The sequence below is a fragment of the Alosa sapidissima genome, chromosome 16 (genome assembly GCF_018492685.1).
Source record: "Alosa sapidissima isolate fAloSap1 chromosome 16, fAloSap1.pri, whole genome shotgun sequence".
Taxonomy (NCBI): domain Eukaryota; kingdom Metazoa; phylum Chordata; class Actinopteri; order Clupeiformes; family Clupeidae; genus Alosa; species Alosa sapidissima.
The window spans coordinates 8,507,720-8,525,344 of NC_055972.1; the positions used below are offsets into that span (position 1 = coordinate 8,507,720).

At 41.3% G+C, this 17,625-nt stretch overlaps 1 protein-coding gene across 3 annotated transcripts; it reads left to right on the top strand.

The window, feature by feature from the left end:
* The first annotated feature begins 228 nt into the window (after positions 1–228).
* pald1b (phosphatase domain containing paladin 1b) lies at positions 229–15,525 on the top strand. 3 transcript variants are annotated; one of them, XM_042064806.1, is made up of 20 exons: positions 229–494; positions 6,448–6,642; positions 7,331–7,433; positions 7,715–7,894; positions 8,078–8,242; positions 8,422–8,582; positions 8,686–8,761; positions 8,857–9,008; positions 9,119–9,206; positions 9,358–9,462; positions 9,860–9,955; positions 10,779–10,913; positions 11,522–11,638; positions 11,880–12,056; positions 12,460–12,657; positions 13,178–13,318; positions 13,432–13,503; positions 13,703–13,843; positions 14,745–14,900; positions 15,258–15,525. In XM_042064806.1, exons 2-20 carry the CDS (start codon positions 6,458–6,460, stop codon positions 15,405–15,407), a joined length of 2,598 nt encoding a protein of 865 aa, XP_041920740.1. In that variant the 5' UTR covers positions 229–494; positions 6,448–6,457; the 3' UTR covers positions 15,408–15,525. The 3 variants fall into 3 exon arrangements, with proteins under 3 accessions (XP_041920740.1, XP_041920738.1, XP_041920737.1); XM_042064804.1 differs by lacking the exon at positions 229–494 and adding an exon at positions 5,006–5,901; XM_042064803.1 differs by lacking the exon at positions 229–494 and having other exon boundaries at positions 5,006–6,642.
* The last annotated feature ends 2,100 nt before the right edge of the window (positions 15,526–17,625 follow it).

The window sequence follows — 17,625 nt, forward strand, 5'->3', positions numbered from 1 at the left end:
TAGTCATATATGCTCAGCGTCTGCTGAAGCTCCTGTTTTGTACATGGTCTGTTGCCAGGCGATTGAGTGGGTGATTGGCCAGGCATGTGTGTGTGTGTGTGTGTGTGTGTGTGTGTGTGTGTGTGTGTGTGAGAGTGAGAGTGAGTGCGAGAGATGGAGAGAGAGAGGTTCTCCCACACATCCTCTCACAGTCCCAGTCATCACTCGTCAGTCTGTGGAAGAGAACACACCAGTGAGGTGGCTTCCTGAGGTTCCAGCTCTTTTTGCCCAGTCTCGGCAGCCAGAGGCGTCTAATCTGCTGTCCTGGGCATGTCTTTAGGTCAGAGCCTGGTCTCGGGGCCGGTGGCAGCAGAAATGATTGGAGCTCACCTGTGAGGAGGCAGGGCAGAGGAGGATGTCTCAGTGAGTCGCCAATTCACCGGCCGCTGCCACTATTCATCCTCCACACCCAAACACAGGACAACTGGATGGTGTGAGACAGAGCAGAGAGCCAGGTGATGTGCCACCCCAATCCAATCTTCTCCGTCTCCCCCCTCTCTCTCTCTCTCTCTCTCTCTCTCTCTCTCTCTCTCTCTCTCTTCCTTTGTCTCTCCCTCAGTCTCCCTTGAATTGATGTATTACGCCCGATGAACTGTCAGCATTTCAAGTAATATTGAAATATTGAAATATTTGATTTGGGGATTTCTTCTCTTGCTTAACTGGCTTCATTTGTGTGTGCTTGAGGTTTAATCTAGATTTGCACAGGGCCTTGAGCTTACGATGTAGGCTACACAAGAAAAGAAGAAAGAAATTAAGACATTTCATGCCCATTTGTTCCAGTGAAATATGGAAATAATGGTACTCTGTGAGGGGGAAATCAAGGGGTTGATGCGTATGACAAACTGTTTTGTGGATCAAGTGAAAGGCATGGTCTCTGCTTGCTCTGTGTGGATCAAGTGAAAGGCATGGTCTCTGCTTGTTATGTGTGGATCAAGTGAAAGGCATGGTCTCTGCTTGTTATGTGTGGATCAAGTGAAAGGCATGGTCTCTGCTTGTTCATCTTGTGTCTTCACTCTGGTATGATGTGACAAAAGTGCATGTGGTCTAGCAATGCTGTCTTTGTGCAGACCAAATGTTAAGTGAGAACCATAATTCTATCACTGACCATATGTTCTACCCAGAAGACCCATAATCTTTTATTTGTCTCATGGGGTCATGGCCTTTTAAAACTGTAAATAAACCAAGGATATTGTAATGTGTGTGTCACTTACATGTCAGGGCATTTCCCCAGAAGGGACAGTATAATAAGATTTGACCTTACAGAAAGTCCACCCTCATAATGGTCTCAAGGAAATCTTTTTCCAGGCCCCTGATTTCTCAATGACTATCTGATGACATGGGATATTCACCAACTAGCTATGTACAAGCATGTAGGTGTCTTGTAATGTGTTTTCTTGTAAAAATTGTTTTTTTTTGCATATTTTGATAGTATAGAGTCTAAGAAACAAGATTTTTTTTGTCTTCAAATTTTCATGATCCATTTTCACACTTAGATGACATCATAATTTATATAATGCATAATTAAGACTGGGACTACTATCACTTGGAGGTCAAATGTGAGAAAACACTGGTAAAGAGGGTATTTTGCCTAATTTTTGGGTGCTGATTCTGAATATCATATATACTTAGCTGATTTTTTAGTTTTAAACCTGCTAATTAGCATTTGCGGCCTAAAACTGGCCTCCATAGGCGACATAGAAAGGGTGAATAAGGTACAAAATTGAACTCCTTGATATTTTTATGAAACTTTACTAGTTGATTATTTATGTAGAGACAATATTTTTTTTGCATTACAAGTTTTCTGAAAATATATGTTTATGGATGTAATTTAACAATATCTCATTAATTATGCACTAATTTGCATACATTTCAATTACAAAAAAAAATTGTCCTAGGTTATGCCGATTTCAGTCATCCCTTTATCTTAGAGACGGATGCAAGCCATGCAGGATTGAGGGCTGTTCTGTGACAGGAGAAGGATGGGTTACAGCGACCAATAGCCTTTGCTAGCCGGGGCTTGTGGCCAAGTGAGAGGAACATGTCAAAGTATAGTGCCATGAAACTCCTTGCAGTCAAGTGGGCAATCACAGAAAAAAAAATGCAAGTATCTCCTGGGCAACAAGTTCACCGTGTACACTGACAACAATCCCCTCCAATACCTGCAGTGCGAAACTGGGCGCTCTGGAACAGTGCTGGGTTTCTCAGCTTGCCCTCTTTGATTACAACATGAAATATCGTCCTGGGACAGCTAATCGCAATGCCGATGCCCTTTATAGGCTTCCCACAAGCCCCACTAACGAGGCAGCTGTGGCCTACTGGTTAGCGCTTCGGACTTGTAACCGGAGGGTTGCTGGTTCGAACCCTGACCATAGGCACGGCTGAAGTGCCCTTGAGCAAGGCACCTAACCCCTCACTGCTCCCTGAGCGCCGCTGTTGTTGCAGGCAGCTCACTGCGCCGGGATTAGTGTGTGCTTCACCTCACTGTGTGTTCACTGTGTGCTGAGTGTGTTTCACTAATTCACAGGTTGGGATAAATGCAGAGACCAAATTTCCCTCACGGGATCAAAAGAGTATATATACTTATACACTAACACTGTGCGATCTGTGTCACACGGCCTGGACGTCCCCCTGCCGATTGCCATAGCCAACATGCAAGCCTCGAGTGCACCTATCCAAGACTCTTGGATGACACCATCCCTGGTCGAACCAAAAGAGACCTGAAAGGCCTGCAAGGGACTGATCCCTGTATTTCCAGATACCTGTGGTTTTGGCGACAGGGACGACCACCTACCCGTTAAGACAAGTGGAGTGAACCAAGGGAAGTCCAGCAGCTGATAAAGCAGTGGTCCCAGATACAGGAAGTGGATGGGACCTTGTACCGAGCGATCCTCCTTCCAGGGATCCAGTGCTGCAGCTTTTACTGCCTAAGGTGTTGCGAGTCGAAGTGCTCACTAGCCTACACAACAACCATGGCCATCTGGGGGTGGACAGGACCACAGATTTGATATGCCAGAGGTGCTACTGGCCCCAGATGTGGCATGAGTTGCAAAAGTGGTGTTTTGAGTGTGAGCACTGTGTGGTTGCTAAAGCAAGACAACCCAAGCCAGAACCTTCTTGGGAAATCTGTAAGCCACTAAGCCTTTGTAGATAATCTCGATTGACTTTACTCTCTTGGATTGGGCTAGCACAGGACAAGAGAATGTTCTGGTAGTCATAAATGTTTTCTCAAAGTTGGCCCAGGCCTTTTCCACCCCTGATCAGAGAGATTTCACCGTAGCTAAGATTTTAACTGAGAGATGGTTCTATGTGTATGGCGTGCCAAGGAGAATCCACTCTGATCAGGGGCACAGCTTTGAGGGGGAGCTGTTGAAGCACCTGTGTGACATCTAAAGCATAACAAAGAGTAGAACCACCACTTATCATCCAGAGGGGATGGTCAATGTGAACATTTCAATAGGACACTTCATGAATTGCTCACAAACTTACCCCCTGAAAAGAAACGTAAATGGCCCCAGTTGCTCCCTCAGCTCCTGTTCGCCTATAATACCACCGTGTACCAGTCCACACAGAACTCCCCATACGAGCTGATGTTCGGTCAGAAGCCACAGTTACCAGTCGACCACCTACTTGGAAATACTGGAGGTGACCACAGGGACAGTCCACCGACTGATTGGGTGGTGCAACATCAAGAGTACCTGGCACTCCACCTGGCACTCTAGTCTTTTTCTAGCGTGCAGTAGCCTGAAAGTTGTCGGTTCAATTCCCGGCTTCCACTATAATGCCCTTGAGCAAGGCACTTAACCCCAAGTTGCTCTAGGGACAATGTAATCCCTTGTAATATAGCTGACATACAGTATGTAAGTGACTTTGGTCAAGAATTGTCTGCTAAATGTAATGTAATGTACACTCTTTTGCAAGAACCATTTTCATGGTCGCCACAAAATCCAGGATACGTGGGTGTCCACGAAGTAAGAAATTGTGGAGTGTCTCGATGGAATTGGCACACACTATAAGATCAGGCCGTATGGGGAGGAGGGCCCCCTTAAGACCATGCATCGCTCCGAGCTTAAACCTGTTCCCACCAGTCAAGATTCATCCAGCCTACCAGCACTGGCTGCTCCACAGCCTCATGGGGGTATCCGGAGGGAGCCAGGCCTCAGTAACCCTGTAGTTGGAGACTCATTGAGGGTAGCCATAGTCCACACCAGGACTAGTGCTTAGCATCACAGTGACCAAGATGGTGTTAACTTTAGCCTTGACCAACTGTCCCAGGCTCATTTGGAGGGCGTACCAGATTAAAGAGAGCAAATGCACATGGTTTAGTGTCTGACCAATGTTTTCCCTTGAGTTATTTGTTTAGTTCAGGCTGTGAGAGGGCCATCCGTGGTTTGTCTGTCTGTTTGTTTGTTTGTAATTTATCCGTGGTTTGTCTGTTTGTTTGTACCTTAAATTCTTTTGTTTGTTAATTTTGCCTACTGCTACTTAACTACCAATGCCTATGACACCTAGTGGTGTACTATCTTGCCTGTACTATTATAGATTATTTTCAAGACAAATTTCTCTTAAGGTAGACAACAGAATGTCATGGCAGGTCAAGGAAAGCATCAAGAGAAGCAAAGATTAAGACATTTTAAGAAAAAGTTTTTGATATAGACACCAAGGGAGGAGGTGTTTTTACACTTTTCAGACACTAAAAGTTTAAAAACTATGGATATTGTTTTAGAACCAACAACCTTTCTACATTATCTGTGGGTTTTGTGTGCAAAAAGTGGAATTAATTGTCAAAAAATCAGAAGAAAATGTGAAAATCACTTTTCGGACTAGATATAATCGCTTATTTTAAAACATACAGATAAAAACACTAAAGATGGATCGTGAAAATTTGAAGACAAAAAAATCTTGTTCCTTAGACTCTATATTTTAAAAATTGCAATATATATGCAAAAAAAATATTTTTTTACATGAAAATCTAGTGGGAGCCTATTTTCCAAACACAGCGTACTGTACTAATGTGTCTTAGACGGCTAATTAATGTTTACCCTCTGAATATATTCCAACATTTCCACATGACTGACGTAATGCAATTTAGATCCTAACATTTATTTGTCAGTTAGCTACATCATGCAATTCATGAGACACTTAAAGGTGCGGTCTGCAATTCTATTCCAGTACACTCTCTGTTAAATTCAGCTAATTGCTGTTCATGGACCTCTATCTGTTTTGTGTGTGCTCTCAAAACAACTCAGGTGGCTGTACAGTTTTTGCTCTGCAAATGAAAAAAAGACATACGATAATGGTTTGGATTTATATCCCTGCCAACCAACACACATGAGGTGGATGGAGGGTAAGTGTATTGTTTGCCAATTGAGCTCAAATCTTCCACCAGAATCACAAACCGTGATATGATATCTGTGATTCTACGACATATCTGTGATTTCCATAGCCTGTTATGGGGCTTTTGGGGGTTGATCTCTGGTGTGCTCCATGAGAAGAAGGCTGTCCCTGGGAATACTTGATCCAACCCACTCTACCGTCTGGCTGCCAGATGTACCCAGAGGTTGGACCGTGCTATAAATGAGAAGGCAGACATGCAGCGTGAGACGAAGATATATAGAGAGAGAACATACGGACAGACTCTGCATATTCACATAGAGTGATACGGACATCACTCTGCATGCATATACCTTTTTTAGTTCTTCAGCTGTTTCCAGTTTATGCTTTAATCTGTCACAGAAATATGGATTATATCAAGACACCTATCATCTAACAATTACTGCATTTAGATTTGTTTAAAAGGACACTGTGGAAGATGGCTGAAATCAAGAAAAAAACACCAAGACAAAATGGGAGTACAAAGAACTCGTAAGGCTATAAAGTTTAATTAGTAAAAAGGAAAACGTTGGATGATGGATGCTCATTGACCTTTACTTATGTATTGTCAAAGCGGTCCACTCCTTGCAGCTGGGATTGTTGCTGTTCTTTTTCTTTCACCCTTCACTGCTTTCAATGTGGCAGCTCGCTCTGCTGGAGAAACCCACTCACACTCCCACGGCCCTGAGTGACTCATAGCTGAGCACTGCAAAAGGGGCTCTGTCCACAGCATGATGTAACGTGGTAATGGTGTGGAGGATGGAGGAAGAAGGAGGTTGCACTGATATATGTACCCATGACATATGTCTGACAAATAATGTCAATTATATTTGTTGTTGTTCGTTTGACCTTTTTATTGAAATGTTGTGAGAGGAGATTGTGTTGGCTTTTTTCTAAACACTTAGAAGGGCAAAACACAAGCAATCCATTTCTCTGTCATACAATTTGTTAAAAGTGCTGCATGACCAGGATGTCCACAAATTCATTAGTCCACCTACCACGTCTGGGACTGTTTTCGTGCTTCTCTTTTCACAACAGGGCATGCATTATGGGAACAAGTGCTAGCACAGCACAGCAGTCTTTCACTTCACCCAAACAAAAAGACATCCTACGTGCCAAGCGGATGGCCACAGACAGACTCTCCACTGGCAACAGCTCCCCTCAGATGGTCAGCTTTCTGAACAACAAGGCCAAGTCCATCATCACCAACAAAGTGGCTCCAGTCTTTATCACGTAAGCATCACATAGGAAGTTATCAGTGCATGACAGACTTTCACATTTCAATCTTTGCAACATGACTGGATTGGAATAGAATCAGGATGCCCAAAGGTAATTTGTCATCTGCATCCAAAGTTCTTTGGAGTTTCCAAAGTTATTTGTAGGTAACATGAACACATAGTTTACAATCAATGAGGTTCCACTAAAGTTAAATATAACGGTTACACTTTACTTGACAGTATCGACATAAGAGTGACATGACACTGTCATGAACGTGTCATCAACAAGTCATAAACGTTAATGACATAACGCTTCTCTCATTAAGTGTCATTCGGTTTTTGTCATAACAGGTTAGGGTTAGGATTAAGGTTAGGTTTAGGGTTAGAGTTCATGTGTCATGACAGTGTCATGTGTTCATGACAGTGTCATGTCACTCTTATGTCGATACTGTCAAGTAAACTGTTACCAATATAACTAATGTCTCTAGTCCTTTGTCAAGGTTAGTGCAGTCTTGTGGAGAGACATGCCGGTGTATGAGGACAAACGTGTGTTCTGAATATATCTGACCTTTTTCAACAGGAACATTATGTACCTTTGGGTGCCTTATCTTTCAATGACATGTCATGACATCATGCATTATACATGATTCAGTTTCTTTTTAACTATTTTTCATTCTCATAGACAATGTTCACTATGTTAACAGGTATAATTGTAAAGAAGAGTTCCAGATTCATGATGATCTTCTCACAGCCAACTACACAGTGGGCAGAATATCTGACACCATGCCTGAGCATTACCTTATATTGGTAAGGTCACAAACTGTACTTTTTTAAGTATATCCCTCAAGCTTTTGCCCAAAAAAGGAAATCGAAAACCAGAATATCTGGGAAACGAAAACTTTCCCTGAGTATTCCGACAGGTTTACCAGGATTGATTCAGTTACATCATCAGTGCAGAGAAACTTGCTGTTGCTATGCTTTGTTTGTTGCTTTTGAAGAGGCAGGTCAAATATTACCGTACACTGTTTTTTGAGAATGACAATATCCATGCACAGAGTTGCTCAATTCTGTGTTTCTACTTTCTATAGGGGGAATATTTTATAGTTCAGGATGTGTACAGCAGAACAGATGTCTTAAGTACCACAGGGAACTATGGGGCCCCAAACTTTCGCAAAGCTCAAGGGAACTACCCTATCTATGGCATGGGCCAGCCCAGTCTGAATGGCTTCAAACAGGTCCTCCAGAGACTCCAGGCAGCAGGTCATGAGGTCAGCACTGCTCCATGTTGATAATGCATGCAGTAATTTAAATATTCTGTCAAGCAACACATGAGTCCGAAGACACTACCTCATGCACAATTTTAGACATCATAAATGTGAATAATCCATTATCATCATCGTGTCAATTATTTAATTGAAATATCTCTTCATCTCAACGTAATTCCCAAAAAGGAGATTATATTCTTCTGTGTCCGGGAGGAGCCAGTTGTATTTTTACACTGGGAAAAGGACTTTGTGTCTTACACGCCCAGGAGGAAGGAGAATCTCCATGAGAACCTTCATGACCTAAAGGGAGAACTCACCCCAGAGCAGCTGGAACTAACCATCAGGAAAGAGGTATGAGGAAATACTATGGTTTTAGATGGTTTACATTTGTACCCTCAAACACAACCTCCTCTCTGACATCCCATTGGTCTGTGAGAATATTCCTCTCTTGGAATACTTTCGTCCACAAAATGATAGATGCAGGTGTGATGGGGGCTGTATAATGCATTGTTTTTTCTTTTCATTTGCAGCTGTGTGACTTTGCGAAACTGAATAAGAACATGTTTTATGTCTACAATGACATTGAGCACTTTAAAGACGAGCCCCATATTGTATCCATTCGGTCAGAGGAGGATATCCACGTCACTGAGGAGATCTACAAGACAGCCTTGTTTACTCTACCCTCTTACAGGTCACTCAAACATGCCCAAGCATTTCAAAATCATATCATATTTGTCATAACATGTTGGTTGAGACCAAATTTGTATAAGTATATAGCTGGTGATTTACTACAGGTATGATCGCCTACCACTGCCAATGGAAGGCGCACCCTTAGAAGAGACTTTTGATGCTTTCATCAGTGTTATAAGGGTATGAAGTCTTCTTTTCTGATACTCATAACATGAGTAAGCAAGCCTTAACTGTAGTGTACAAACAAGCCTGGAATGTTCAATGTTGCCCCCCAGGAGACCCCCAGCCTGGCTTCTCACAGGGATACCTGCATCCCTCTTCCCAGTCTGCTCTTCAGCTGTCAGATGGGAGTCGGACGCACCAACCTGGGCATGATCCTGGGTGCCCTGGTCATGTGTCACCTGAAGGGAGCTCCTCAGCAAGCAACGTTAGATTCTGTTGTGATTGGATTTTACATAAGTTGATTTTACAGATGCATGCCGACAGTTTTATTCCATTTTTATGATGGAAAAATGCATTTGGTCTTAATTTTGCCAGGTCAGCGAAGACACAGGAGAGGGCTGAATTTCAGATCATAAAGATGTTAATCAGCAGACTTCCAAAAGGGCAGCAGATCCTGGAGGAGGTGAGGACTTTACCCTGCCTATGTGAGCATCATTGCAAACATGCTTGTATTATTTACCATCACTGAACACAGAACTACATTGTGGCTCAGTCACTCAAATCCTCAGGACATCCTTGTCAAATAAATGTAAGCAGTCTATTGTTTACAACAGGTGAACGGTGCAATTGCTTCATGCTCAGAGATGCACAATATTAAAGATTCCATCTATGAAAACAAGAAAAAGCTGGAGGGAATTGGAGAGGATTATCAGATTCAGGTGAGGTCATCACACTGGTCAATAGTAACAATGGTTTCTGCCTGATTCACATCCGGGGGGGTTGCAACCAATACTCCTCATATTTGCTCACATGTCCTTGAAGGATGAACATAAATCACACCCACTTTGGCTTAGCTAATGGTCAAGATGTGATAACTTTTTTCCTCCTCAGTCACATGTGAAGGACATAATCATTTGTGTTATGATAATGAGATAAGAAATGGCTTTCTGTGTTTTAGATATGTTTTGTTTAATATAGTTTGAAATATCCATTTCAGGGTTGTTTGACAACAAAATATGGATGTCATAGTTCTTGGCGATTTAAGTAAGGTCAGGCTTGTTTTGTGTTATGGTCGACTCTAATAATAATTCAGCTTTGTGTTTCTGATGCATATAGGGAAGCAGCACAAAAAGCTATTTTCTTCAAAGGACACTTCAGAGCCTTGAGTGTTATTTTTACCTGATTGTTTTTAATGCCTATCTTCATGAGGAGGTATTCCACACTTATCTACTCTTACCAGATTTATTTTTCATAATTTTACATGATGCTTAAAATATGCAGTACTATGCTAATGTCTGAGGCACCTATTAGTGTTGTTGTTTTAGCAATGTAATGATCACTTATATAGTGATCAATACATTTATTTTTTACTTTTACTATTTTTTACTTATTTTTGTTTTTTCACTTTATACTTTACTTATTTTATTTATTATATAAACAGAACATACGCCATCAGATGTTTTGTTTTACAGTGTTATAATGACCTATCTTACAAGGGGAAGCTGTTGACGGAGCCAGCTGGTTTTGGTTCTGCCTCTGACACCGCTTTCAAAAATCGATACATATAATACAGTACGTTTTGAGTCGTCCCTCCTTATTGCGCCCTGCCAAGATGCTCTTGTTCCCACGGGGTCAGCTTTTGGGTAAAGTCAGCCGTTGATCTCAAGGTCCCCATCACAGCTAGATCTGCCAGCTTCTGGCGGGCAGGACAGGGCAGGCAGGGCATGCCTGTTAGTGCGCCATCAACAGTTTCCCCTTTGCGAGATTGGTCATTATTACACAGCTAAAGCAACCAAATGCAATGGTGGCCTAACACTGAAATCAGATTGGAACCAGATCAAAAGCTACATTTTATGTGTTTTTAAATACTCTCTACATTACCATATATGTGTTTTCTGGTTATATTCCAGTTAAGAGAGCGATAAGTACATTTACATGGTCATTTTAGCATTGCTTAAGCAAAACACATAAGATAAGACTTTTACACAGTAATGTCTAACTGTCTGTGTTTACCTTATCTATCTTCCTCAAACAGTATCCCTTGGCATTTGTAAAAAATTTCAGTCAGTGGATGTGCTCCAATGCCTGGCTCTACCGCTTGCTTGCTGCTATGGATCTGTCAGAGCTCTCTGCACCAGCAGCCCTCATTACAAGGGGAACCAGGGTACTGGTGAGGATCAACTTTACCTGTAGTTTTAAAAACACACAAAAGTGTATTTGGGAGGTCCCTGCATGGAACCCCTCCAGTTTGCCAGACTGGGCACTAACTCCCCCACATGGCATGAAGGTGAAGTTGCCTTAAGTAGTATGATGAATGCCATATTTACAAGTGAAGCACAATAAGGCAATTCTGCAAACCTCTCTATGACTGTAATGGATCAAATCATAATAGCAAATTGAGCCCATTGTTTAGGAGAAGTTAATTATTGTGTTGTGACATTATGAAGGTGAACAATAGTTTGTCATTACAAATTGTGACCACATGAGTTAACAAATATACCATTCAATTTTTTAACGTTATCTTTAAATGTCAATATATCATGGTTCCAATTCTTTATTTTATTGTCATATAACTGGATGAATGTTTTCTCTAGGTTTATCTGAGAGCAATGTTTTTTTAAATGATGCACTGCACCTTAACTCACCTGTAACCTCAGTTCTAAGCCCTGCTCATTGTTAGTTATGTATGAGTTGCACCAGCTGCTACTTCACAGACAAGACACCACCTGTGCCTTGGTGTACGAGCACTGTTTACATATTCACTCATTCTGCTGATAGGTAGCGAGTGAATATCTAGCCCCAGATATCCTGAGTACAGCCAAGGAGATGAAAGCATCCAACTTCAGACGGGTCCCCAAAACGCCAGTGTATGGCATGACTCAGCCTGGCTCTGAGGTAGGACTGTATACTAACATGTCTGCAAAAATAAAGCAAAGACCATGGATACACATAGTCAGGTCCATCTATTAAATCTGACATAAATTATATTGCACATTTCTTAAACTGATGGTGTAAACCTGTCCTGTAAAAGTCAAATTCTTGTGTTTAACAGGTGTGAATATGAGTAAAATCATGTGTATCAACTTCAAGATGACAGATTGGTTGAGACATGGGCTATGATTGCCTTTTGTTTCAGGCTCTGTCTACAGTTCTGTCCTACCTGACAGAGCAAAGGAAGCATGTACATCTGCTGTGGATCAACTTGCAGGAGGAACTGGTGATGGAGGGCAATGGCCAGGTGTTCATCCCACGAGAGCCCGCCTGTCTGGAGAAGCCTATCAGAATCTGCACACAGAGCCCACACCAACTCCAGGTGATATCTAGTGCTTCCTGTATGAAACAAAAGTGCTACATGAGGCGTTCATGTGTCAGTCCAAAATGACTCTAAACATTGAGTGTTTCTAATGAAGTGATGAAAACATGTGGTCGAGGGGGCGCTGTGGCGCAGCAGGCTACAGCGCCCGTACCATATACGGGTCCGAGTGCCCACGGGGACCCGGGTTCGAGTCCGGCGGTCATTTCCCGATCCCGCCCCATCTCTCTCTCCCACTTGCTTCCTGTCACTCTCTACTGTCTTGTCAAAATAAAGGCAAAAAAGCCCAAAAAATATACTTAAAAAAAAAGAAAACATGTGGTCGATGTCCAGTGCCCAGATGAAACTGCACAAGCTTTTTCGGTGGTTTCTTTGCAGTGTTATCATTAGCTTTCTGTCCCAGGAACTGGAGCAGGCTCTGGCAGAGGACGTCCTGCACTGTGGCAAGTGGCTGGAGGTGATCCTGGAGCAGGAGAGGCAGATGAGGATGTTTAAGAGCTGCCACACACTGCAGGAGATGTTCCGCCAGCACAGCAGCACACACACAGGCCTCCGCTACAGGCGCATCCCCCTGGCAGACTGCTCTGCACCACACGAGGAGGCAAGACGTGCAGAATTGAACACTAAGCAGTTTAGTCTATCCTGTCAGATAGTTCTTATGCCTTACAGGCTGAATTTCAGATGCCATCTGGATCACGCTTTAAACTCCCCAGTTTTAGAACCAACAGATATAAACAGTCTTTTGTACCTGCAGCAATTATACTTCTAAATTCTATAAAGAACCATAGATAACCCCCACCCCCCCGCCTTTGTATTGTCATTTATTTATTCTTTTATTGACTTACTATTTATTGACTGTTTACTGTTTTTATTGTTTTTATATGTCTGCAAGGTAGGCAACCTCTTTACTGTGTGTGTGATTTGTACTATCTGCTGCGCAAAAAAATTGCCCCATTGAAGGAGAAAATAAAGTAACTTGACTTGACCTGACTTGAAATAGAACTGTATTATCTAATGCCTGATAAAGACGTCTTTGCTGCTTTTTCAGGATATATGTAAGGGGTACCCCTCTCTTCACATTTATTTATTAATAGATAGTGATACCAAATTTCCTTTGAAAGGTCTTTGATGAGCTTTTGGAAGCCATAAAGAGCAGCTTAGCTGAGGACCCGACCTCTGCATTTGTCTTCAGCTGCCACAGCGGCAAAGACAGGACCACAGCTGCCATGGTCATTACAACCCTCACACTGTGGCATTTCAATGTGAGAACTCTTTTCACCAAACATACCATGTTGATTTTATGAATGAAATAATAAGTGTTATTGATATATTTACTGCCTTATGATGTATCATAACTTCAATGTTTTTTGCATAGGGCTTCCCTGATGTAGTGGAGGAAGAGATTGTGAGCATCCCTGATGCTAAATACACAAAAGGAGAGTTTGAGGTAGCCCACCACAGACAGCACAAGCCTTACTGCTGCTTCACTCATCTACTTGCATGAAATTAATCTAGTTTGTTTGCACTTGCACCTACCTTTGTGTGTGTGTGTGTGTGTGTGTGTGTGTGTGTGTGTGTGTGTGTGTGTGTGTGTGTGTGTGTGTGTGTGTGTGTGTGTGTGTGTGTGTGTGTGTGTGTGTGTGTAGGTAGTGATGCAGATAGTGAGGCTACTGCCACAGGGCCAGCAGATGAAGAGAGAGGTGGACATGGCACTGGACATTGTGAGTGAGACCATGACGCCTATGCATTACCACCTGAGAGAGATGATCATCTGTGCTTACAGAAAGGTGAGACATCATATGGATCAAATGCAATAAAACATTCACTGTGAAGGTATAAGAAATGTAGTTAATATGTTTGTAATCTTGATGTATATGTTTAGTCACCAAAAAAAGTATTGTCTGGATTTTAAAGATAATTTAGTAGCTCATGATGAATTTCAGAGAGCCAGGCTGATTCCAGCAGTGTGCTACTGCAGGGAAGGTCTACTGAAATCAACAGATGATAAGTCCAGTTATCATCTGTTCTGATGATCTGTTATCAATCTTACTATGTCTCAATTAAAGTACAGTTTAGAAAATGTCAATGTATGGTGAGCAGTTCAGTTTTTCTTTTATATAGCATTTTGCAATTCAATACATTGATTTTTCAGCTCAAAAGGAAACATCACAAACCAAACAAAGCTGAATAGGTCTTAGTGGTACCTGTGGGACAGTTTAATGACCACCGTGTTTGGTAATTAAAAGATGTAGTATGCATAATGTCATTGATGTATGTCCAGAGGCTTACTTGGGTGACAGAAATGACAATTCAGCTTTTGATACACGTCACAAGCAGGACGCACAAAATGTGCAAATAAATACATTATATATATTTATCATACTAAATCCTAAATCCGTACATTTATTTGACATGCCGGGTCTGGCATGTTTATTGTCTGCAGCGCAAAAACAGGCTCTCTGCCGAGTGGTTCATTATTTATAGAATGATGACACAGCTTGTGAATAACAGTCTATATACTTAAGAATAATAAGGCCTTTTGTTTCAATGACCTTTCACTAAAACTCACAGATATTGCCGCTCAAGAGAAGAATGTGCTGATGAAATAGTTTTAAGGGAGTGTCTTTAAAAAAAAACTTTGCTTAAAATGAAGGCAGTTCATGAAAGCAACATTTTTTTTTTACTTAGACAAAAGCTGCAAAGACAGAGAAAGAGTCTCAGGTTTGGCAGCTGAAAAGTCTTCAGTACCTTGAGCGCTACATATACCTCATACTGTTCAACACATACCTCCACCTGGAGAAGAAGGACTCCTGGAGACGACCCTTCGCTACATGGACACACCAGGTGGCCATTTATCATCTTTCATTCTTAGCTCTCAATTTTCAGAAAAAAGGATTTGCACACTCAAGTCATCTTGTGACAACAGTGTCAATTCTATATTTCACACTACATGTTGACATAACTATACTGTTGAAAGTGCTAATCTTTTTCACAGTGTGGAAAGTACAATATTCACAGAGTTTATTTTCCTTGTGTTGTTTCTGTTATAATATAAGGGGAGGCTTTTTTGTTATTCTTTAGGTGTGTTGAAACTGGTATTTTATGTTGACTTTAATAGTGCTTTAGAATGTAAGTTCACCTGAAATTGATGATTTTTTGCAATAGAATCAATCTGACAGCAAGTGTTTCCTGGACTTGCAGGTTGCAGCAAGAGCTGGAATCTTTACCATTCTCAACCAGCTGGGTTTCCCTGAGTTTGACAAGCCCAGGGACATGTCTCTGAGCAGTCTCCGTTGCCGCTGGCGACAGCCACCTGCTCATGCACTGCCTATTCGTGGAGAGTTCATCTGAAGAGTGTGTCCGCAGTCTTCACACTGACTGGGATGCATAATGAACCTTTTGGGTTTTGTCATGTCGCTGTAAATTACATTTCCATTTTGACACTAATTAAATCACTCTGAATTTAATTTATCTTTTTGTCTGACTTGGATAATTAGCCTATTTAGACTAGTAATGCATAAAACAAAGCATGAAGATAGGCTATATGAATAGAGATACATATCACGATACATAAAATCATAGCCTTGATCAACAATCAAAGTAAAAGTCAAATGAAAGCAACAGAGTAGAAGATATCAGCCCAAGTCATTTTGCATGGTTGAGATTGAGAATATGACTATGACCACCTTACATTGCATAGCTTCTTGCCTGGCCATGCATACTTGTAGGACCTCCTAATTTAGGCCTATAGGCTACAGGCCCGTAGGAAGTGGGGGTACTTAGGGTGCTGCAGCACCCCCTGTTGTTCCTGCAGCAACCTGCACCCTCTGTGTTCCTGCATTGTGATATTTACCCATAGGCCCATATGTTATTAAAGTCTTTTTTGGGACTATTTCTTCATCAGGTAAATACGGAAGCTCATTGCATTCACATGAGTAAAAAAAAAAAATCAGGTTATCTCATAATTACGAAATAATGATCTCATAATTACAACATAGTCACGTTATCAGGAGAATACTGTAGCCTAATACGTTTTATTTTGAACACTTACTGGGTCTCAATCCAAATAACAGAAATCACCAAACTCCAAGTCATGGTAGGGTAAGCTAAGGGTAAGTTAATAAGAACACAGCCGATTTAATATGACCGAGGAAAAAGACGGTAATGTTATGCTATGAATTAAGAATGCTCAATTCAAGTTCGCTTGTGAGGTCAGGATGTAGGCCTATGCATGTAAACGAAAATATGCCCTTCTTCAGTAACACTAGGCCGCAGGCCCCCCACCTCCCCCCAGCATTTTAAATCAATGCACCATATTGCTATGTATGATAGCATAGTAACATTATACCATTTGAAAGCTTGTACTCTTGGGAATCCATATATGACAACCTTTTTCCTGTTCAATCTGTATAGTGCTTCACATTGTCAGATTAATCTTACTATGTCTCAATTAAATTTGATCAAAAATGCCCTCATCTGCCTTTGGTGCTTCCCTACTTTCTAGCTGCAGTGTAGGCTATATCCCTTAGCAATAAGTAGATGCAGCATATATTGGGTATTGAAATATTCACAGGAATCCCTAGAAATTGAACATTCATGTTGTTTTATCTATTATTAGTTGTGCATATGTATAGTCCCATATTACACATCCATTGAACCAACAAAGAAAATGCAAAAAATAGAGACTTTTGTGTAATCATTCCATATCCATATTCCATATTATTTGAGACCAGGATTATGCTTCTACACCAAGAGGTTGCCACACAGTAAGCCTTTTATTGTCAGTATGCATTTTGGGTAACCAAAAGTCCTATGGGGAGTTTTCATAGGGCATTTTAGAAAACGCATGAGCATACCTTGGCAAATAATGGTCTAAAGTAGCCTACTCATATTTCATTCTTGATCTACTTTGAGATACAGATTCACAAGACCTGGTAGTGGGCCTCAGTTGTGTTTCCAGGAGAAAATAAATGACCAAGAGGGCAGAATGTGGTTATTTCCAGAGATGTACAAAACCGCCTACCCCTCTCTGACAGTTTATCACACAATCAATCTATACAAAATAATCTACAAGGCCTCTGCTTTCAAACGAGGTCAAGCACTTGAATATAAGTCAAAGTAGCCTATGTGGAAACAGGGCCATTGTTAGTAGGCGGTGTGCAATTTCGAGCAAAAACTCAAAAATAGAGGGGTAAGTGTAAAGATTTAAAATGCACAATGAAGGAAATCACATCTACTCGGTAATTATTATTATTATTATTATTATTATTATTATTATTATTATTACTGAACTTCAAGTAGGCTAGGGTACCCCTGTCAAAAATATTACGCTGTCAAACTCGCACCCAGTCTATGATTATTCACAAATAAAGATTATAGGTGTATGATGACACCTAGCGTTTTCTCTTGATGTTGCACTAAAGGGAAACGCTTCGATTTACCTGCCTCGCACACTGCAAACGTGATAATTCATTTTTATGTAGGCTAGCCTAATTTGATTCTGAACATATGGATTGTAAAGCATATTTTTCAACTCGCATAATCTGGGTACTACAACTGTTAAATCTAC

Excerpts from the sequence above, each read along its gene's own strand:
- pald1b (XM_042064803.1), top strand. The coding sequence starts at position 6,371 with ATGACCAGGATGTCCACAAATTCATTAGTCCACCTACCACGTCTGGGA. Across the intron at positions 12,057-12,459 it reads AGAGCCCACACCAACTCCAG|GAACTGGAGCAGGCTCTGGC; the intron begins GTGATATCTAGT and ends TTTCTGTCCCAG. Across the intron at positions 13,844-14,744 it reads TCATCTGTGCTTACAGAAAG|ACAAAAGCTGCAAAGACAGA; the intron begins GTGAGACATCAT and ends TTTTTTACTTAG.